At 36.1% G+C, this 21,351-nt stretch overlaps 4 protein-coding genes across 5 annotated transcripts in view; all 4 read left to right on the top strand.

Annotated features, from left to right (window-relative positions):
- LOC134822081 (1-phosphatidylinositol 4,5-bisphosphate phosphodiesterase beta-4-like) overlaps positions 1-21,351 on the top strand; it is an 858,242-nt gene that overhangs the window by 598,895 nt on the left and 237,996 nt on the right. The gene's annotated exons all lie outside the window — the stretch shown is intronic.
- Positions 3,485-5,369, top strand: LOC134822092 (BAG family molecular chaperone regulator 1-like). The gene is made up of 5 exons (XM_063832968.1): positions 3,485-3,651; positions 3,875-3,999; positions 4,180-4,251; positions 4,501-4,608; positions 4,855-5,369. Exons 1-5 carry the CDS (start codon positions 3,510-3,512, stop codon positions 4,951-4,953), a joined length of 546 nt encoding a protein of 181 aa, XP_063689038.1. The 5' UTR covers positions 3,485-3,509; the 3' UTR covers positions 4,954-5,369.
- LOC134822088 (WD repeat-containing protein 5-like) lies at positions 8,148-13,229 on the top strand. The gene is made up of 9 exons (XM_063832963.1): positions 8,148-8,276; positions 9,012-9,148; positions 9,369-9,458; positions 10,041-10,130; positions 11,084-11,223; positions 11,679-11,770; positions 12,035-12,169; positions 12,447-12,557; positions 12,814-13,229. The coding sequence occupies exons 1-9, from the start codon at positions 8,165-8,167 to the stop codon at positions 12,894-12,896; spliced, it is 990 nt and encodes a 329-aa protein (XP_063689033.1). The 5' UTR covers positions 8,148-8,164; the 3' UTR covers positions 12,897-13,229.
- LOC134822085 (TBC1 domain family member 23-like) lies at positions 13,805-20,492 on the top strand. Of its 2 annotated transcripts, none has more exons than XM_063832959.1 (15): positions 13,805-13,868; positions 14,040-14,155; positions 14,504-14,593; positions 14,763-14,937; positions 15,149-15,272; positions 15,593-15,750; positions 16,221-16,401; positions 16,627-16,780; positions 16,995-17,164; positions 17,911-17,985; positions 18,213-18,344; positions 18,541-18,690; positions 18,854-18,968; positions 19,306-19,434; positions 19,870-20,492. In XM_063832959.1, the coding sequence occupies exons 1-15, from the start codon at positions 13,837-13,839 to the stop codon at positions 20,001-20,003; spliced, it is 1,935 nt and encodes a 644-aa protein (XP_063689029.1). In that variant the 5' UTR covers positions 13,805-13,836; the 3' UTR covers positions 20,004-20,492. The 2 variants fall into 2 exon arrangements, with proteins under 2 accessions (XP_063689029.1, XP_063689027.1); XM_063832957.1 differs by having other exon boundaries at positions 19,255-19,434.

Raw genomic sequence — 21,351 nt, 5'->3', positions numbered from 1 at the left:
TCAGAGTTCCATAGACAAAAACGAACATGTCAAAAACTCACTTCTTCACTCTCGAACTACTTACACTGAATGGAATGAAACTGGGAAGAATGACATATCGTTAAAAACAAAGCGGTTTATTAGCCTTATCGAATCAAATTAAATAGCAATTTGGTATGTTTTAAAAACTACTCCAATGTATGTGTACTTTTACGGGGATCACAACCTTTTAAATCTTTGCATACGTCTTTTATGGACTATTATGGTTGTAAGCCTTTAACTTCTCAAGGGTTTCGTCACAGTTTTTAACTATCAGGTCTGGTGGTTTTGGTTAGTCGGTCAACCGCGACCGGCTGTTAGGTGTCTCAACTCTCAGCTACATGTATTGGGGTTTCCATCCTTTCCAGTAAATCGTAAAACGAATCATAAATCGTACAACGTTTATTGACACTGTTTATAAGCACACTTATGTTTGTGTACTAAAGTCTACCTTGATAATGATACACAATTTAGTAAAGCCTAAAAGAAATACTAAGTAGAATTTCTGTATGTCCTCCAGCTCAAGTCAACACATGGTTTCGTAAGGATCTCCTCGGGTGTGGATAAGGCTGTAGCGGTGGCTTTAATAATTTGCAATTGCCAAATTGCAGGAGCTCCACTGGTGCCATGAATGTCAGAGGTTATTTGTGGAATTATTAGTTTATGAAAGCTTCTGCAGTCATCTCAGTCGAATATGTTCAGGAAAACCTTGATTGAGAGTTGAAGTAGTAAAAAGGATTCTATCATAATCTTTTAAAGCTTGGAAAGACACCAGTCAGTACACATACATCAGTGTTATGTAACAAATATCAGTTTGAATCACTAGCTGGCTTACTAAAACATACTTTTTGGGACACTCAACACATATTATTGCAGGAAAATAAGATTATGTTATAGCGCTCGATTTTGTCAATCGTTTTAAGCTAGTAGTTTAATGTAATATTATTTATGCGCGGCGTGACTCAGCATGAATGGGTGCATTAACAATTAAACAAATTAAAAATTAAGAAAATCATGTTTACTTGCTTTAATTGATTCAAAATAATTTACCCCTCGAAATTTTTGGTTTTTTATAAATATATAAAATGTTCTTATAAGTATTTTAATTTTGTTTTGCCTTATATTGATGATTGAGTTATACTTTTTTCATATTTACACATTTGCTCACATTATTTACGATCGGCCGCTTTGACACGGTTGACCACGTTTTTGTGTTGTTAGTTAATCATATGAATTGTGAATGGGATATAAATATTTCATTTCAGAAATGGTCTAGTTTCGAAAATTGCGCGGCGCGGGCAAGACTTTGATTTAAAAACTCACATGTCTCAAGGGCCCTTTTACAACTAAAAATCTACATGCATCAATTTGCTTGTACATTGTAGGTTTATAACCTACCAAAACGCGCGCCGAGTTGGACTCGTCGATCACGATTTTGTATTTGGAACAAATTCAAAACATTTTTCGAGTATCACCGCCCCTTAAAAATTTACATAGAAAGGCCAAGGTTTAATTTCAATCGCCACTTGCACAGTTATCAAAATCATTTATTGACTAAAAACTACACACATTGATTTAAAAAATCCAGCGATCAATAAAATCAACAAAAAGTACTAAACAATTAAAAACATTAAAAACTGCTGGCTGTAAAGATGTTACCACCAAACTTCTTTTATCCCTGTCAATGGGAGAGAACTTCCTAAAGGGGCCAACAAAGCAGATGGAGCTAGTGCTAGGAGTGTATGGAACCCATTGGAAAGGGTATTTTTAGACATGTAAGAGTATTTCATGCTCAAGGTCCTTCCAAGAAGGCTCTTGGATCTCCAATGAGTATGTACACTAGCCATGAGAGACAAAAGAAAAACATGTACCGTACAACAAAAAGATTGTCGAATTGGAACTTGGAACATTTACACCGGTAGTCCTATCAACAACAGGTGGAATGGGAAGAAAAGCAAATACGTTCTTCAAAAAGTTAGCTGATAGAATGTCTAGAAAATCAGGTCAAAGATACAGTGAAGCTATAACTTTTATCAGGAAAAGAATAAGATTTGACTCATTAAGAACAACAATTATTGCTCTTAGAGAAGAAAGAGGGATAAAAAGTGGTAGTATAGTAAGAATATCAGATTTAGATATTAATTTGCAGAGCCAACAAATTGAATTGGCTACTTTTACTACTATGTGGGACTATTTTGTAAAACTTAACTACGGTACTTGCTCTAACCAGAGCTAGAGCCCTCTCGCTTGCAGTAGCGCGCGACCGCCGTGCCGAAGGCGGCAAAGGATTTAACTTGTGAAACAAGCGCGTCACGCAGTACGTGTATACACATGGCTATGTGAACTACGGTACTAGAAAAACTGTGTGTTTTGCTCTAGAAATACACTTTTTTAGAGATTTTACAGGCGTATCATCTAAAATCATCTAATTTGTCCAATTTTAGGGAGGTGGGCGCCAACAGGGGGGCGATTTTTCAGTGAGGGGGGGGGGGGGGGGGGGTCGCAACGTTACGCTACTTACCGGAAGTCAGTAGCGTAACGAAATTTTGAAAACTTTTTGTTTCATTGGAATAAGAATTTGTAAATAGCCGGGACCAGGATTGATCAATTTAAAAAAAATCCCGGTCTACTCAGCCGAATGCTCAAGAAATCGTGTGTGAGGGTTAAATGAGGAGCTGTACATGATCTATACAGAGGAGCCATGCGCATGGGCGAAGAAAGTGTGGTATAACACCTTAACCGTCGCTGGCCTTAGTTATCAATCCTTCGGGTTCCTGTAAGTGCTGGTGCCGGCCATGGTTGTCCGAAGTAAAAGATAAAGGGTGGTTTTCATAGATAACCTTGCTGCCTTGCAGCTTAACAACGTAAAGTAAGGTAAGTAAAATCCTGGTAAAATTTTTATTTTGGCTGGGACCGCGATTACGGTCGATCTCTGGTCAGAATTTGATATCAAATGGCGCCCTTCCTGCATAGCAGAGTTTATAGGGCCGTTTGTTATGCAACTACCCCCTAATTCTGCTCCCTGATTTGAAGTTTAGTTCAAAGCCATCTGCTCATCTCTTAAAATAATTAAATTATCAAATAAAACACACATTTTTGCTAGTTGCTTAGACCACCTGAGGTGTATCCCCCCTGTGTGGCTGGGGCTGCAGAGGCGGTCGTTACGCCACTGCTTACTCTTGGATTTGTAGTCTGCTATTCTGCAAATGTACAATTCAATAATGTCAATCCTTAACACTGATGCAACTCGCTCAAGTCAAACAGATCGTCAAACAGAATACAAGGTTTCAAGATAATCCTAATTAATACTTTTAGGTTCTCATTCTAAACCATGACTAGTGTCACTTCAAGAGCCCAGGTACAAGGGGGCTTGTTATTTAAGTTATTCATTTCAACTATATTTTGATCGTTAATTGTTCATTACTGAAATCTTTTCGCAATTAAATTAACATTAATCACAAAAAAATCTCAGCCAAGTAAAGCTGTTAACTATGTACAAAGTGACCGTTTCTCATGGTGCTAAAAAACATCAGATTTCAATTCGAGACTCATGTCCAACCAGTGAAGATTTGTCAACCAAGATTGAAGCTGTTACAGGTGTTCCATTGTCCCGACAGAAACTGATTCACAAAGGTAAACTGATTTAGTAAATCACGATACATGTTATATTATGATATTTAATTATCAAAATTAAGGATGGTCTACTTTGTGGGTTGTGCTAATTTTTTTCATAATTGATTGCTACAAAATATAATATGCAAGAGTCCAGTTTGAGCAATATTATGACTTCATAAAATAGGATGTTTATAAATGTCTTTAATATGTAGTTAATGATTGAAATTGTTTGTTTAAACAGGAAAGCAAATCGCAATTGGTGGGTTTGGGCTTCCTGCACTGGGTGTATCATCAGGCAGCAAAATCATGCTTCTTGGCCGCCAGGACAATCCTCAAAATGATGCTTTAATCCTGAAAATTAATAAGGTATAGTATTTTTGGAAATTAACTTCATCGTGCAATCAATTACAAATCCAATATTTCTTCAAATCATACAAATCTAAATTATTTAAATTTAAATTGTATCCATTGGATAATGTATGAGAGTTACATATTTAATTTATGAACCAAATGAATCTTTTGTGAGATCGTTTATTCCCCCATAAGGTAAAGACTGATGCAGAACAAATTAAAGTTAAAGTGACTGACCTGGATGGACAATTACAAGGCATAAAGAATGTATGTAAGTTACAAATTTGTTCATTAATTGTGAACCCAATAGTAGACATATTTCACCATTTGCTAAAGAGCAAACAAAGATGGCAACTTTTAATCAGTAATCTGCTAAGCAACTCTTAAACTATGCTCTACTTTCTGACCTGATTTATCAACTCCCTTTCATGTCTGACATGCAGCCGACATAGCAACCCTCTCATTTAATTTATCCGTAGCAAAGAAAACATGTCAATAGAATTTTTATTTCTCCAGGGGTACATGCCAGATGACTTAAAAGCTGAAGCTCTCAGTAAGATTCATAAACAGTGTATTGGTTGTGTGGAGCAGTCTATGAAACATTTGGAATTTTTAGACTCTTTGGTAAGTCTGTTTTTATAAATTGTCAAAATTACTTTTTTCTTCCTTTCTTACACTTTGAAAATAATATTAAGGTTCTCAGCCTAGTATCAGCCTAGCAAGGCATCTGCATAAATGAGGCCAGGGATATTATATATCATTTACAAAATATTACATATTTGGGTCTAGTCTGATAGAACTTCTGCAACATTATTTATGTGACAACTTATTTCGATGCCATTTACTCAATCCCCACATTATTTGTTCCAGCAATCGTCAGATGAAGGTATCAGAAGCTTGAAGAAGAGCACAGTTTTATTTATACAGTCCATGTTGGATGAGTGCGACAAAATGATGGAGAAACTTTAACGAGTTTGTGGTCTACTACTCTACAAATATATGAAAATTGGGTTGTTAGTGTAGCTTTGAACAGTCTTATAACTTTGTTCAGTATAGGAACACCAATGCAAGACAATTATATTACATTTTCAATCAGTTTCTAAATCTCTAATCTCCAACTGAATCATCAATGATTAAAAATATTATTTCTTATACTGATCTAGGAACAGAGTAAACTTAAGTGGGTCAAATGTAAATTAGTTTTATTAATAAGTAATAATATTTCAATGGCAGGTGTAGTTATGCCTAGAGATTGCGCTACCATAGAGAGAAAGAGAAAACATAGTGGTCAAATGTCAATAAGATCAGTACTGTATAGCTCAGAAATATTTTGCAATTTTTCACTGTGAGAGCTTTATTTCTTGTTTGTTTTAAGATTAACTCAATTTGATTTTATTTGCTACTTACATTGAAATTGAAGTGACAAAATATTAATTTCCTGTTGTCATTGACTGCTTATGATCACTCAGCTACAATTTATGAGGCTTAAAAACTATTCGCAGGAAAGTTAATAATGTAAATGTAAACCATCCCAAATTGCTGTTATATCGAATGGTGAACAATGGTGAAAAATGGTGAAATTTTACAATTTGCAAATCTGATTCACCATAAAAAACCATAAAATTCATTCGCCATTTTGCACAATTTGTCACCATTTTAGTTTTTTATTTTCAAAGTATCAAATTGAAATATTAAATGTGTACCAAGAGCTCAGTTTTTATGAACCTTAATCGCCATGTTCACTATAAGTAACCAGTTTTGGTGTACTTTTCTCATCATGACCACTAAAAGTTACTAGATGTATTGTACTTTTCTCACCATGATCACCAAAAGTAACTCGATTTGTTGTACTTTTCTCACCATGATCACCAAAAGTTAATAGATTTGATGTATCTTACTCGCCATGTTCACAAAAAATTACCAGTTCCGATGTACCTTACTCATCATGATCAACAAAAGTTACCAGTTTTGATGTACCTTACTCGCTAAATTCACTAACAGACAAAAGTTACCAGTTTTGATGTACCTTTCTCGCCATATGCATATTCACCAAAAGTTACTAGTTTCGATGTATCCTACTCGCCAAGTTTATCTTACTAGACATATAATGAGAATTCATACTACTTAGTCAGAAATACAGAACTACATTGCACCTTATCACCGGACACTGGGGTTAAACAAACACCTTCGTACCATCTGCAAATCTAGCACCAGTGCATGTCCGATGTGTGACCACGAAGAAGAGACCGTCTCGGATTTTCTAAGACAGTGCCCTTGTGCCCATCTATTTCTCAACTTAGAGGGCAATATTTTCACGAGTATTACCTCCATGTCAACGATATCTTCTACAACCATCACATAATTACTCTTCTCAACTTTGCAACCTACACCAATCGTCTTTAGTTACATACTTCGATTCCACTTTTATTATCTGGAAAACTTTGAATGAGGATCAATGGGTAAATTATAAAATGGGAATATTCAAACAGGAAATAATGTGCATGTTTTTAGATAATACATTATGATTCTTGTATCTTACTTGCCATGTTCACTAAAAGTAACCAATTTTGATGTACATTACTCACCATGTTCAGTGTTCACTAGTTTGAAAAAATGGTGATTGATAGTTTTGGTGAATCGAGTTTCCGAATTGTAAAACCTAGACTTACTTTAAATTTAATGAAACACATGTTTAATTGTTTCTTTGTATCCAACAAATATATTCATCGAAAAATGATGAAAATGGCGAATAATGGTGAAATTTTACAATTTGGAAACCCGATTCTCTATAAAAATCATTTACCATTTTTCAGCATTTTTCACCATTGGATACCCCCATTCAAGACCCCAATCTAACCAATTAAAAATAAAAAATGTTCGTGGGATACTTATAATAGGAAATAATTACTTGTTAGAGATCAAATTTATAGCAGAGAAAAAACCTAAGAAGTGTAAGGAATGTTCATACACTTATTCCGATCAAAACGACTTTGTAAAACATCAGAAAACAAAAATTTTTTTTGATAGAACGGTAGTTAAACCTATTAAAAAACTATATAAAAATGAAAATATTCTTCTCGTAATTTTAGTAGTAACGATGGAAAGTAGCGGAGAATCATACCAAGACTTACTAAGAAGATGCACCAGAAAGAAGGTAACTAACAATTTTGAGAGCACTCTACTTCCAACCCTGCACAAAGGAGAAGTATTAGAATTGTCTGGAGGACACGTGACAGGTGCTACCTCTGTGCTGTGTTCTGTTACACTGGACTTTCTTGTCAAAAATCCCTCTTCACGTGTTGTTTACATTGATTGTGATAGAGGGGTTACTCCGCATAAATTCCAAAATCTCCTTGCAGCTTCCCACCCAGAGTGTGACAGTGTGTCACAGTGTGACAGTGTGTTACAGCGACTGGCTCTGTCACAATGTTGTGGTCTACATGATCTGTTGTCAGTGCTGGACTCAGTTGAGAAACAGTTTAAACAGAACCCTGACTACACTGATATTGTTATAGTTGATAACATCTTATCCTTCTACTGGAGTCACGATAAGCACACCACACGTGACAAGATAGTACCTAAACTACTTAATATAAAACCTTACTGTTCCCTCCTCATATCCTGGCATCCACCAATCAGACAGAGTGAGAATATCCTGCCTTTTTCGTGGGGTAAGCTGGTTACTAGGAGACTGAAACTTACTAGCCAGGCTAACCCCAGATACATTGTGGAAGAGGGGAGTAACCATGGTAACCATGGTAACCTTGGTAACCATGATAACCATGGTGGTAGCAAACACTCTGTTCAGTTCAATGTTGATCTCAGAAATGGTTGTGTGACCAGTTTATGCTAACTAATATTCTAAGAATGACAGAAGATTGTTTCTTCTGGTCTAGAGTTTCAAGTTATTTTGTATTATAATTATATAAAAATGTTTATATAATTTTATAGCCATAAGGAAATTTGTTGTTAAAGTGTGGCTTATTTATCAATTTCCTTGGCTATTTAAATATTGCAACTTTAATAAATTCCTGTTTCAGTATATAAAATATATAAAAATACAGCACATCTCAGTTTTTTATAAATTTTTACCGTGCCCCCTTTGAAAAGCTTAATTAAGATTAACAGACCCATAATTTGTTAATCATTGTGATTCTATAATAGATTAATTGATAAAGCTATGACAGAAGCTGCACCACCCCCTCCCCCAACCTCTGCAAGCAATGGAATATCTGCCGGGCCTCCCAAAGCCGCACAGAAACCAAACTACACTCTCAAATACACCCTAACTGGTAAGTAATGAGCTAATTAATTGATCAATTATAATCAGTAATTATCCAATTAATCATTTTGATGTAAACATATGTGAAACTACCCATCTAGATACCGCATTTGATACTTGTTATTCAATATGCCGCTATTTTCACCAGCTCTCTGAGTAAAAGTTGTGGCATTCATCCTTTGTTTACAACTTGTACTGTTCTCCCTGACACGTGTCATCGAGCAACTCGAGAATACCTTCTCACATTTCAATGTTTTCTAGTGTAATTCACTGTGTACTAGTACTAGTGTAATTCACCGCATTAGTGTAACTGTAATGCACTATATACTAATGCACTATATTACTAATGCACTATACTGATGTGTACTGCACTACATGATAGTCAACTACTTTACACATCACTCTCAGCGCAGGACCTCACTTAACTCTGTACATTTCCACCGGCCATTCCTTCAAGCAGTTAATGCACATTGCACGTATTGTTATGTATTGTAGTGTACTATGTATGTCGGGGCTGACAGGGAGGTTGTTCGTTACGTTTTAGGGCCCTTTATTTCAGATTGTGAGGGTGAAAATTGCGAGTCTGTTAATTTAAATTATCTGTTAATTTTCAAGTTTTGTTATATTATTACCAGTAAGCTTTGCTCTAGTATTCTTAAAACATGTTGTCGATTTACCCCCTGTTTTCCGTAATTGTATGCGGTTGAGGAGTTGCATTTCGTTAAACTTTCATCTGTTTTCTCAGGACACACTAAAGCAGTTTCCTCTGTCAAGTTCTCTGTTGATGGTAACTGGATAGCTAGTTCCTCTGCTGATAAAACAGTGAAGATATGGAGCGCGGAGGATGCGAAGATAGAGCGGACCATCACCGGGCATAAGATGGTAGGTTTTAGTAAATCATTACAGTTTACTAGTACATATAAGGATTAAGGGCAAAAGATGGTAGGTTTTACTAAAACATTGCATTTTGCTATAGTTTACTACTTACAGCTTTAGAGGGCTAATTTTAGCTTACGTCGATAAGAACGATTTGTCATGATTTTAAAGTTATTAATTAATTGTTTAATTAAGTGATTAACTAATTGACTAATATTATTAACAGGGTATATCAGACGTAGCATGGTCACACGACAGCAAACTGTTGGTCAGTGCCTCAGATGATAAGACTCTAAAAATATGGGACTTCTCAACTGTAAGTATTTAAAACATTTAATGCATCTACATTTAATGCATCTACTCTCCTGTTTGTCTTTTGCCTTAGTATGATATAATGACTAATGGTCAGACTTGTTCTACTCTCAAACTATCACTTCGTTCGCGTTAGTTCGTTGTGGTTTGAGGATGCTAACTGCTAAGTTGGCTTCAGATTACAGGAGATACAGTGTATATTTTTGCTGCCGCAGCTTAAGAACTGTGACTTAAAGCGCTAGAATAATATTGATAACTCTAATTTTAAGTAATATGTTGTATCTTCGCTATCTTCACTTAAAGACGCATAAAAAACAACTATTTCCCACGGTATTTTACCTGGGAGAAAGGAAATAGCCGCAGTAAATCGTGATTTGATTTTAATTCTATACCTTTCATCCACCTGCTTGATCTTTTCAACTATCTCATCACATTATTCTTACTACTTTACTACACGTTAGCTGTTGAACTATTGACTCTCGCACCATATTGTTAATCACATGTAAACTATAAAGGCGTGGGTATGATACAGTGTTTATTGCATCATGATGTGACGAGTTGCTAATGTAATATTATTGTTCTGCAGGGAAAGTGTTTGAAGACACTGAAAGGTCATGGTAATTACGTGTTCTGCTGCAACTTTAACCCTCAGTCAAATCTCATCGTATCAGGAAGTGTAAGTTTTGATTATGTTGTTTTGTGTTTTAAAATAACGGGGTTTCTGTTCAAACCGCGCTTGCAATTGAAATTTCTAAAAATGATAATTTTTTGGCCAAGAAAAAAGGGCTGTTTATAAATGAATGTTTTAAACTCAGGTTTTGTTGTAAATTATATCATTCCATCCTAGTTGAAATATCAAGATCTTTATTACCTCAATAAGTAGGAATTAACCGGATACAAGATCAACCTCATTGTAGATTAAATTTAAATAGTAGTATCGATGAGAATTTTAGAATATTTTAATGCTTCCAGTGCTAGAAGTGACTAGTGACTACTGTAAATTAAATAACTTGATAGTTTCAGTTAAAGCTCCTGTCACAGAGAAATTTATTAATCAACATTTTACCTTTTCCATTATTACTTCTTTACCTTTTCCATTATTACTTCTTTTTATAAGTTATATAAAATTATACCTTTTCCATTATTACTTCTTTTTATAATTTGTCCAAGTTTTACCAAGCCAATAGAAGATATTAGAACTAGAGTACATCGCATCAGATGCAGCTAATATCCACACGATTTACACGACTTGAACAATCACACGTTCTTTCTAATTTCCCAATTGTTCTGGTACAATCGCCTTATCGTTCACCTTTGTTCACACTGTTGGAGTCTCCTTGGGATAATTGGTTTTTCGGGAAGGCTAGCCAATATGGGGACAGGGACAGTTAAAGTGTGTGCTTTGTTCTAGGACCTAGCACCTTGCCTGACGCCAGGTGACCTATGCAGCAAATTTGCTCAAAGACAGAACACCATTCAACTTATAACCATGACCAGTACCTAGTAACCAATATTCCAGTTACCAGTAACCAATATCCCAGTTACCAGTAACCAATATTCCAGTTACCAGTTACCAATATTCCAGTTACCAGTAATCAATATTCCAGTTACCAGTAACCAATATTCCAGTTTGACGAGAGTGTCCGTATATGGGATGTTAGGAACGGCAAATGTCTGAAAACTCTCCCCGCCCACTCGGACCCTGTATCTGCTGTCAACTTTAACAGAGACGGAAGTCTCATCGTATCCAGCAGTTACGATGGTCTTTGGTGAGCTATTTTAAGTTATTTTAAGTTATTTTAAGTTATTTTGAGTTATTTTAAGTTATTTTAAGTTATTTTGAGTTATTTTGAGTTATTTTAAGTTATTTTAAGTTATTTTAAGTTATTTTAAGTTATCTAAAGTTGTTTAAAGTTATTTTGAGTTATTTTGAGTTATTTAAAGTTACATTTACGATTGGTTCTAAACCTGCTGGTTACGTTTCATTACGTCAGTCCCAATTTATGGGATACCACCGCTTAAAATTTCGATGCCACGAAAACGCCAGAATTTGATAATGTGGATTGTAATTTGGTCGTATTCCTACTTTTTACTTTTGTGTTTTAACGTTCTAAATTTTAATAAAACAAGTATAGCAGGTTCACTTGAAATAAACGTTTTGGGAATAAACTTAAAGAAATTTCCATCTTTTTTTAGATAATATTATAATCTCTCTAACTTTCAGTCGTATCTGGGACACAGCCAGTGGACAGTGTTTAAAAACTCTGATAGACGATGATAACCCACCAGTCTCCTTCGTTAAATTCTCACCTAACGGTAAATTAGTTAGCCATCCAGTTATTTTGTAAATATAGCCAGAAAGCCGTAGATGAGTTAAAGGTATTTTTAATTCAATTGAGCTATTAAACCTTACGTTACGTAGCTCACTGTTTTCGAATCAATTATTTACAAAGTAACAAAATCATTTGCTACTGCTACTGATTCTTAGTCTGAGTTACTAATTAATTTAACGAGGAATAAGTCACTAATAACTTGTAAATACCTAGGCCTACTGTAATTAGTCACTAATAACCTGTGCAGGTAAATACATACTGGCAGCAACACTGGACAACACGCTGAAACTCTGGGACTACAGCAAGGGGAAGTGTCTGAAGACCTATACGGGACACAAGAACTCGAAATACTGTATATTCGCTAACTTCAGTGTCACTGGAGGTCAGTTGATGGAGTTGATAGATTTTTGATTAATTGGTATAGCTAATTAATTAATTGGTATTATAATTTATATGACAAGATCTGAGAACTAATAGAAATTAAGCTATATTTGTAACCAAGTCCCAATTGAAGATTGAATTATCCGTGACGAAAAAAATATTCTGACTTCCAATTTAACTGCTAAAGTGCCTGATTACTAAAGTAACTAAGTGACTCAATAACTTAAATGTAACGTTAAAAGTACTTAAGTAACTTAAATAACAAATGATATGTTCAGGTAAGTGGATAGTGTGTGGAAGTGAGGATAACATGGTTTATATCTGGAACTTGCAGACCAAGGAGATCGTACAGAAACTGGAGGGTCACACTGATGTTGTTCTCTGTACAGGTAATTAGACTCGTTAACTAAATAATTAGAGTAATTAACTCATTTATTATTTGCAATATTTTAATTTTACATTTCAACGAGTAGACAAACAATTGATTTCATGTTAAATGTAGCTTGTCAGTTGTCATACAATGCTTACAGTTTCAGATTTAGGGTGGTCGCCTTTTAGCGACCAACCATCCATGCCCCTTTCTTAATATAGTTTTCACGATAATGTCTTATAATGTCTTCTACTTAAACGGTTTCGTTTCCGCAGGATGCCATCCAACGAAGAACATCATTGCAAGTGGAAGTCTTGAAAATGACAAAACAATAAAAATCTGGATATCCGATTATTGAAGTGGATGACAGTCCACATTACCCCGCAACTTCAACATTCCTTCCGCCGTCCATCAACTCCGGATGACCACGCTATGACATACCGATCTATTTGTTCGCCAACTTTTAATATTGACATGTCAAAGTAACCCAGGTCATCAGGCAAATTTTAACTTTTACAGAGATGCGACTGTTTTAGCTGCGTATAATGATGTTGTACACCGTGTCTATTATTATACATGAACAGTGCTTTTTATCATAATAATATCTTATTATTAACGTCTTCAATGCCTTGTTAATTGATTTTTAATTAGCACCGTGTTATTTATTTTGAATAATATTTATAACGAGTTTTACGGTTAGTTTTCGTTACAACTTCTCACCAAATATTTATACAATTGCGATCGAATCATCTTTTTGGCCTATAAAAGTATAAAGTGACTTCCAAATTATCTGTCTGGCCACAGTACAGTCCCAAGACATTTTTTCTGATTAAAATGTCTTCTCATGGTAATTTCCAATTACACTGCACCGCACTAAATTGATAATTGATAATTGGTGCTAACGGAAAAGATTTGCTCTATCATCATTTAACACACAGTTCTATAAGGACTATTTGTTTAGCGTTGTCGTTATTCATTACAATTAAATTTACACTGTGAAACGCATTGTTTTTGTCCTCGTTTAAACTCAAGACTATTAAGTCAATGAATTATAATCTTTTTATGATTTTGAAAGCGTTGCACATTTTGAGATTCCGTACAAAATATGCTGAGAAGGTACACTGAAACCAATTTTCACTGAGATATTCTAAGAATTTTAAGATATTCTAAGAATTTTCAGATATTCTAAGAATTTTCAGATATTCTAAGAATTTTGATATTATATATGTTAAATGAATTGCATTAACAATATTTAACTCCCCGTCTAGACAATGTGAGCTGTGTACATTATGTGAGATATGAACGATGACGATATTCTCCAATCTGAACTGTAAGTTACTTCAGTACTAGACTTTCCATTGTTCCTCTTTTTTGCGCACCAGTTAATTTTTTCCCTTCCAAGGAAAAAAAAACCAAGGTAAGGGCCAAGGGGAATTTAAAGAAAAATTAGTTAAAAAAAGTAATCTTTAAAATTAGTCTTATTTACCAGATATATTTACAGGCAGGAACTAGAGGAGCTATTGAGGAGTCCAGAATGCACTGCTCCAAAAATAGAACAGTTCTACCAGAATGGTGTTAACACTGTCGAGCGCATGTTGATATGGAAGTGGTTGCTTGGTAAGTTATTGAAACTACTCTGTGAGCTGTTAGTATAGGGTTACCAAGGAAAACTTGCAATGTAATGGCCATATTGTAAGTTGTACTATAGTCTACTAGTCTACACTGTGACAGGAAAGTCAATTTAGCTGATAGTGCCGTTCTATAATGGATTGTATAACAAATAATTGATGCACTTAAAAGTATATTATGTAATTTACTAATATAAAGGGGTATATACCAGGGAGGTTATGCATTGTGATATTTGGTAAATTAATCTTTACATCTTAACTTAAATGTTCCCATTAAATCTCCATTATATTATAAATAAACCTGATATTATATTAATTTTGTGACACTATCTATCAGGAGTGTCTGGAAGCAGTATTACTGACTGGGACATCCCCGTAGAACACAAGGATCTCGATATAATAACTGACGATGTCCTCCAAATAAGCGGTAAGAAATACCTCAAATGAAATTTAAATTTTCGGCCGAATGTCTGGTCAACCACCATTTCCTCCTGGATAACTGTGGCACCCAAGACTTGGTTTCTGAGCGTTCATTGAGCTTTAAAAGACTAATTTCTAGAAATTCTGTGTACTAAAATCCTGAATTTTCCTTCCAGATATGCCGGGGGAACAAGAGAAGATGATTAAGATACTATCATACTACTGCACCGCGCGCAACACGCGCTACAAAGCAGAGTGCGGCTGGGCGGAGGTGCTACTACCACTAACTTCCCTCTCGTACGGGGAAATGTACGCCTGCTTCTATGCGCTTCTCTCCAAATTCGTTCCCAGGTTCGACAATCTTAACTTTATGAGTGCTGTCGAAAAACTGCAATAAACCACAATTAATATCCTTTTCGAAAATAATCAGAAAGAGTTTTTTAAATCAGGAACAAACATAATTCCAGAATCCAGATTAACACAATATCTCACGTGACTCCATATCTCCCTCACGTGACGTCACACGTTTTCCTCACGTGACGTCACACTCCTCCCTCTTCAGGAACTGTAAAGCGGACGGTAAGCCGTTCCACCTATTCAGACTCCTCCTCCTCTACCACGACCCTGAGTTGTGTGCTTTTCTCGACACTAAGAAGTGCCCTCCTGACATGTACGCTCAGAGATGGGTAAGTGAGGCTGTGGTTACTTTGGTTACCTTATTTTGGTTACCTTGGTAACCTTACCTTGGTTACCTTATTTTGGTTACCTTGGTTACCTTACTTTGGTTACCTTATGTTGGTTACCTTGGTTACTGTCATATGCCTTGTTAATAGTCAGTTAGTTGCAAGTTGGTTACCAGAGCTACGAGTCGAGTTGGTTTCCGCTTATTTTAACGTGATATTTCTCTCAAGCTTGAACTTAGATGTTTGGCCAATATTCGAGTAAAATGCCCTGAAACGTTAAAAATAATCTTTAAATCCAACCTTCACCTGACACATAACCTCAGTTCCGAAGTCTGTACGTGGGTAAATGTGAGGTACAAGTGATAAGGGAGGTGTGGACCCGGTACTTGTTACAAGGAGATCCCTTCCTAGTCTTCTACCTGGCTCTTGTTATCCTGGTCAATGCTAGGGATGTCATTCTCGAGATGGACAGTTGTGGAGGGTAAGTTTTTATCTGTGTAACTCAAAAGTTTATTTAATTAATTGATAATTTAATTAATTGATTAAATTCTGGAAATGGACAGTTATGGAATATGGAGGGTAAGTGTATTGATTTATAGTTTAATTTGTAATTTGTTTAAATTGTGTAATTTTGAAATTTCACTTAATTGGTTTTAGACACAAAGGAAGACGACCCAATGCAATTATAGGTTAAATTCTTTGTGGTTAAAACTTCAAGCCTTGAAAACACTGAATGTGAATGTGAAACACTAATTATCGTAACAGTGACACTGGAGACCTGGTCAATTAAACTGGAGACCTGGTCAGGTTTCCAGTTTCTAGGTTACCTCGACAGCGACAGTTTAATATCACTAACACTTAAACCTGAGATCTGGTCAGGTTTCCAGCTAGTGTGTTTAACATCACCATCACTTCCCTCGCTCGGCCCCCTCACTTAAACCTCCCCCTCAGCTCGGAGATAGCCAGCAAGATAACCGCCTTCCCTGACAACCTCTCCGTGGAAGATATAGAGGACTTTATCTCCCTTGCTGTGTACTACGGAGAGAGGACACCACTTAGTTTTAGACATGATTATCACGCACAGTTGTTTGGCAATGCGCCAACTGAGTCTAACTTTGCTTCATTGTCCCAGGTAACATTATATGTTACAATTTACATAATTTTTCATTCGTTATTGTAGATGATGTATAATATTATCCTTTTGTTTTTCATTATGTGCGTTGTTTTCCGAGATTATTACATTCTCTAACGTCAGTGAAGTCAGTTTTTTCTTTAAAAATAGAATTTAACAAAAAATAGAATTTAACTACGTAACGAATTGAGAAAAAAAGCTTCAAAATTACCATCCTCCTCTCAGGCGCTGTGTCTCCCAATATCAGTATCAGAGCTACTCCAGAAGACCACAGACCAAGGTGTCAGCTATTTAGTAGTGGACTGTAGACCACGTGACCAGTTTAGTAGTGGGCATCTCCACGGAGCTGTCCATCTAGACCCTGATACCATGTTATCAGGTGAGTGCATGTCACGTGATATCTGATATTGTCTTAAATATTGTCTGGATATTGTGAGGTACTATATAGTAGTGTCTTTTGTAGTAATTGATCTATAGGTACTTTGCTGAGTTTTGCCTTAAATTAACAATAAGTGCACCATGTGAGGTCTGTGTAACCTCCTCTCTAATTACGATAATAGCCTCATCAGTCATTATAATTAACCCCACTTCAGATCCAGCAATGTTCACTACAAACGTGGCTACAGTTCTTCTGGAACAACGTAAAACATTCCTGGAGGACGACGTTTCGTTAAATCACTTGTGTTTCATGGGGTGCTCACGGGAGGAGGAGGATCAGCTGCTCAACATGGTGGTAGCTCACTTCTTACATAGGAAAACTCAGGTAGCTCACTTCTTACATAGGAAAACTCAGGTAGCTCACTTCTTACATAGGAAAACTCAGGTAGCTCACTTCTTACATAGGAAAACTCAGGTAGGTTGCAAATAAAAGTTGGTAATTTGAACGGGAAACTGTCATTCAGATCATATTCTGGAACTGTACAGAACTTACCGTAAAGTAGATCCTGGATTTTAGCTGTTTCCAGATTTGGTGTTTTATGGTAACTTATTCATTCCAAATGTGTCGGAAGTGTCCTCCAATAAACTTAGCGCTAACTGTCGCCTCCCTAACTTAGCGCTAAGTGTCGCCTCCCTAAAATTAGCGCTAAGTGTCGCCTCCCTAAACTTAGCGCTAAGTGTCGCCTCCCTAAACTTAGCGCTAAGTGTCGCCTCCCTAAACTTAGCGCTAACTGTCGCCTCCCTAAACTTAGCGCTAACTGTCGCCTCCCTAAACTTAACGCTAACTGTCGCCTCCCTAAACTTAGCGCTAACTGTCGCCTCCTTAAACTTAGCACTAACTGTCGCCTCCCTAAACTTAGCGCTAACTGTCGCCTCCCTAAACTTAGCGCCAACTGTCGCCTCCCTAAACTTAGCGCTAACTTTCGCCTCCCTAAACTTAGCGCTAAGTGTCGCCTCCCTAAACTTAGTGCTAACTGTCGCCTCCCTAAGCTTAGCGCTAACTGTCGCCTCCCTAAACTTAGCGCTAAGTGTCGCCTCCCTAAACTTAGCGCTAACTGTCCCCTCCCTCAGTTTGTGAGCAGTGCCAGGAATGGTTACAAAGCTCTCCACGACCTGCTGGACGATGCTGTAAACACTGGACTTGAGGTTAGTTCTGTCAACTGTTAACTGTGGGCTGTGGACCAATCTGTTTCTAAATCTTTCTCAATTTCTGGTTGTTTTCTATATGAAATGGGTCGTTTACCACTTACATAAAGCAGTTTAGCCTCCCAACTTTTAGCTAGCCTCCCCACTTTTAGACATATTTCTCTACCGCAACCAATTACTACTGTTTAATCGATCAATTAACTAATTACCTAATTACCCGATATCAGGGTCACGACTACACCGAGTGTGTGGTATGTTGTGAAGAACAATCCTCCCGGTTAGCGGACACTGAACTTAGTGTAACCCAGTCTAATGATAATAACAGTAATATTGTTTCTAAAATGAGCTCCGTCATGAAGGTTAGTCATACCGTTAATCGTATATATTTCTTTGATAACCCTTATTGCAGCACCTATACTTGCATTAAAAGGATATTGCGAAATTTCTGCAACTCGTACAATCATAACATAATTTAATTTTAATAATTCCGCAGAAATGGCATTCCACAAATATCTCCCCAGCTCCGCCCTGCTCTAAACAGTAAATACCTCCCAGGTAACTACCACCAGCATGCGCAGTAAACTCGGAGCACTGTGGTCAGATGATCTGACTGGACGTCACGTGACTACCTCCGTCAAATCTAAACCTTACAGAGGGGTCGAGAATGTGTTCTCTATTGCTGATGATGAGGATGAGGATGATATTGTTAGTACTTTCACTTTCATTTTGAGCTCGTTCTTTTTTCAAATTTAAATATTTCTCCATTATTCCAGTTGTTACTTTAGTAATTAGAATGATTATAATTACCTATGCATTATGTGCTAATTATCCAATTAACCAATTAATTAATTACCGTCTTGTACTCTAGGTTGGAGGTGCGAGTTCGTCAGAAGAATCAGATAAGGAAATAATAAACATTAAGTTGTGGGAGAGTAGAGCAGATATTTTACACTGTTTTAGCGTGGAAGAGATCACTCCTGACGGTGAGAAATTAGTTTGTTTACTTGTTTGTTATTTTATCTTCTTGTGTGATTGTTTGTTTGGTGTTACTCATATATTTGTTTGCTTCTTCGTTTAAATGTTCGTGCATGTAATTTGTAATATCCGGATGTAATTTGTTTGTGCATGTAATTGTTTCATTGTGCATGTAATTGTTTCATTGTGCATGTAATTGTTTCACTACCTACCTGCTTGTTTGATCTCTCCCGTGGAACACAGCAGAACATTCTTTAAATACCAGCATAAAACCCCAAAATCCTGGCCCTCCAGAAAGCTCATGTAAAAGGAGTATAAGATGTTCAACACGGCGTTTACCTCCAGGCAAGATGTTTGCTAGTGTACTGTTGCTGACTGAGACTCATCTTTACAACATACGTCGCATTCCTGAAAGAGAGGGTATGGGGTATATCCGCTACCGTTTCGCTTTCTCTGCCATTGCCAGAATTACAGGTTTGTTTAAATTATATCTTTTCTTTTTTGTTAAATGCAAGGGAAATTTAGCCGAAAAGTCCATTCCAGCCAAATAGTCCACCTACCGAAACATTTTATTTGAGTATAATTAACATTTTATTTGAGTACAAATTGGAATAGTTGGTGGTAAAGAGTGCATTCATTGAATAACCTAATGTGCAATCTGTAGATTTTTTCCCGATCCATGACTCCAGTGCCGAAGGCACAAAAGAGTTGAGCGGCCATCCACAAAAGAAAAGCGGCCGCATTTCTTGTTAGATAGTGGCTCTGAAGTTTTTATACCAAAATTCTTATCTTGAGTCAACAAAACAATTATTTAATCGATTTATCTTAACATAAAACACAACAAAGAAGTAATATTCTACCCAGTGGTGAATTAAACTAAACTTTGGTTTTAACAAAATAACTTTTCAGCAAAGAAGAAACATCCAGATGTTATCACATTCAAGTTTATAAAGGACAACAAGGAACTACTTGCCTACAGATTTCTTATTCCACAATCTAAAACTGTCACAGCACAAATTACTAATCTTATTCCACCCGAATAATAATTAAGGAGATATTATCATAAACCACGTGACTATATTCTCAGATGTTATCAGTTATACTCACACCTCGTAAATTATTTGTTGAGAAAATATTTAAACGGTTAGAGCTCCCGGTAGATGCATGCCACAGATATTTTCTATTTAAAATTTGTTTCTGGCTATTTTATATGATGTTACAGTATTCTGAGATTTATTTGATTCTGTAGTAACTTTCTAGTAAGATATCAGTGTTTCCCCATGATTTGTTTACTACTAAAATTTAAAAGTAAACGTAAAAATATCCTTTTAAACACCAGTTGAGAAACATACAATGCAGTAATTTTAGTTGGCAATTATTATCTTAAATATTTGTGACAGCACCGCTTTTGATTTGAGTCTTTTCTGAGACGATTTGTGTTTGTTTTAGTTTTTCTGTCGATTCTCTTGATGATCCGGTAAGAGATATCAAACATGTTTTGAATAGTAAATAAGTAACTTTTTGAATGTAAATTATGTTAATTGTTGATAAAGTTTTGGTTATCTGGGCTAAGAAAAGATAACAATGACTAATTATTGATAATTTATTTCACTATCCTAACTGTGTAATTTAGTATATTTAGTTGCGATTGAAAACGTGTGTCTTAAACTTTATTCAAACACAACAACCCATATTAGGAAGATAACTACAACATGTTTCACGTCATCAATTAAGCGGTTAAAAACGTCGTTTAAACGTCATCAATTTAAAGAAACATTGTCTCCACCGTCGCATTCGATATATCTTCCAAGTCTGCTGAATGTGCAACAAAGAGTGCTGTGTGGCAAATCTTACTTTTGCGTAGCGCGCGTCAACGCTTTTATGATGAAACTTTCTGATCACGTACGTTCAGATTTTGCAGCTTGTAGAAATTGAGAGTTTTTGCATTTGAAAGATGTGGCGATATCACAAGCTAATACACTCGAAAGGCTGACGAGTGACGACCTTATTGACGGAGATTTACTACACAGTAGTCTTTCATCCGTGGAGATTTTGTCCTTGATCGGCTAGTTGTGGTCTATGGCAGAGAATGATTGTGTTGGGAATGGGACAGTATGATTTTTCAATTTTCTGCGGCATTTTGACTTCCAGTACCTCAATTTGGTTTCATACTATCATCAATTAACTGACTAATTGGTCTCTGGGCAAAAATTTCATCCAATCTGTCAAATTTGTGTTCAGAAATTTTCATATCTGAAAATGGGACAGAAATTGGAAAATATGAATTTTCGTTTTGTTAAGCTTTCTGCTGTGAGCTTCCTCCGACCTCAATCAAACTTCTAGCTCCTCAATCGGGTCACTTAACATCTATAGTTGAACGACTAATTGGTT

Source organism: Bolinopsis microptera, chromosome 10 (assembly GCF_026151205.1).
Source record: "Bolinopsis microptera isolate Bmic1 chromosome 10, MBARI_Bmic_1.0, whole genome shotgun sequence".
NCBI classification, from domain to species: Eukaryota; Metazoa; Ctenophora; class Tentaculata; order Lobata; family Bolinopsidae; genus Bolinopsis; species Bolinopsis microptera.
The sequence above is the reverse complement of the archived record's forward strand: the minus strand, read 5'-3'. Positions and strand labels throughout refer to the sequence as shown.

What these genes read in the sequence shown, in the direction of transcription:
- LOC134822088 (XM_063832963.1), top strand. Translation starts at nt 8,165, where the DNA reads ATGACAGAAGCTGCACCACCCCCTCCCCCAACCTCTGCAAGCAATGGA. An exon ending in CCATCACCGGGCATAAGATG is followed by an intron (nt 9,149 to 9,368) that starts GTAGGTTTTAGT and finishes TATTATTAACAG; the next exon opens with GGTATATCAGACGTAGCATG. An exon ending in AAATATGGGACTTCTCAACT is followed by an intron (nt 9,459 to 10,040) that starts GTAAGTATTTAA and finishes ATTGTTCTGCAG; the next exon opens with GGAAAGTGTTTGAAGACACT.
- LOC134822085 (XM_063832957.1), top strand. Translation starts at nt 13,837, where the DNA reads ATGAACGATGACGATATTCTCCAATCTGAACT. An exon ending in CGATGTCCTCCAAATAAGCG is followed by an intron (nt 14,594 to 14,762) that starts GTAAGAAATACC and finishes TTTTCCTTCCAG; the next exon opens with ATATGCCGGGGGAACAAGAG. An exon ending in ACTTTGCTTCATTGTCCCAG is followed by an intron (nt 16,402 to 16,626) that starts GTAACATTATAT and finishes TCCTCCTCTCAG; the next exon opens with GCGCTGTGTCTCCCAATATC.
- LOC134822092 (XM_063832968.1), top strand. Translation starts at nt 3,510, where the DNA reads ATGTACAAAGTGACCGTTTCTCATGGTGCTAAAAAACATCAGATTTCA. An exon ending in ACAGAAACTGATTCACAAAG is followed by an intron (nt 3,652 to 3,874) that starts GTAAACTGATTT and finishes TTGTTTAAACAG; the next exon opens with GAAAGCAAATCGCAATTGGT. An exon ending in TAATCCTGAAAATTAATAAG is followed by an intron (nt 4,000 to 4,179) that starts GTATAGTATTTT and finishes TTCCCCCATAAG; the next exon opens with GTAAAGACTGATGCAGAACA.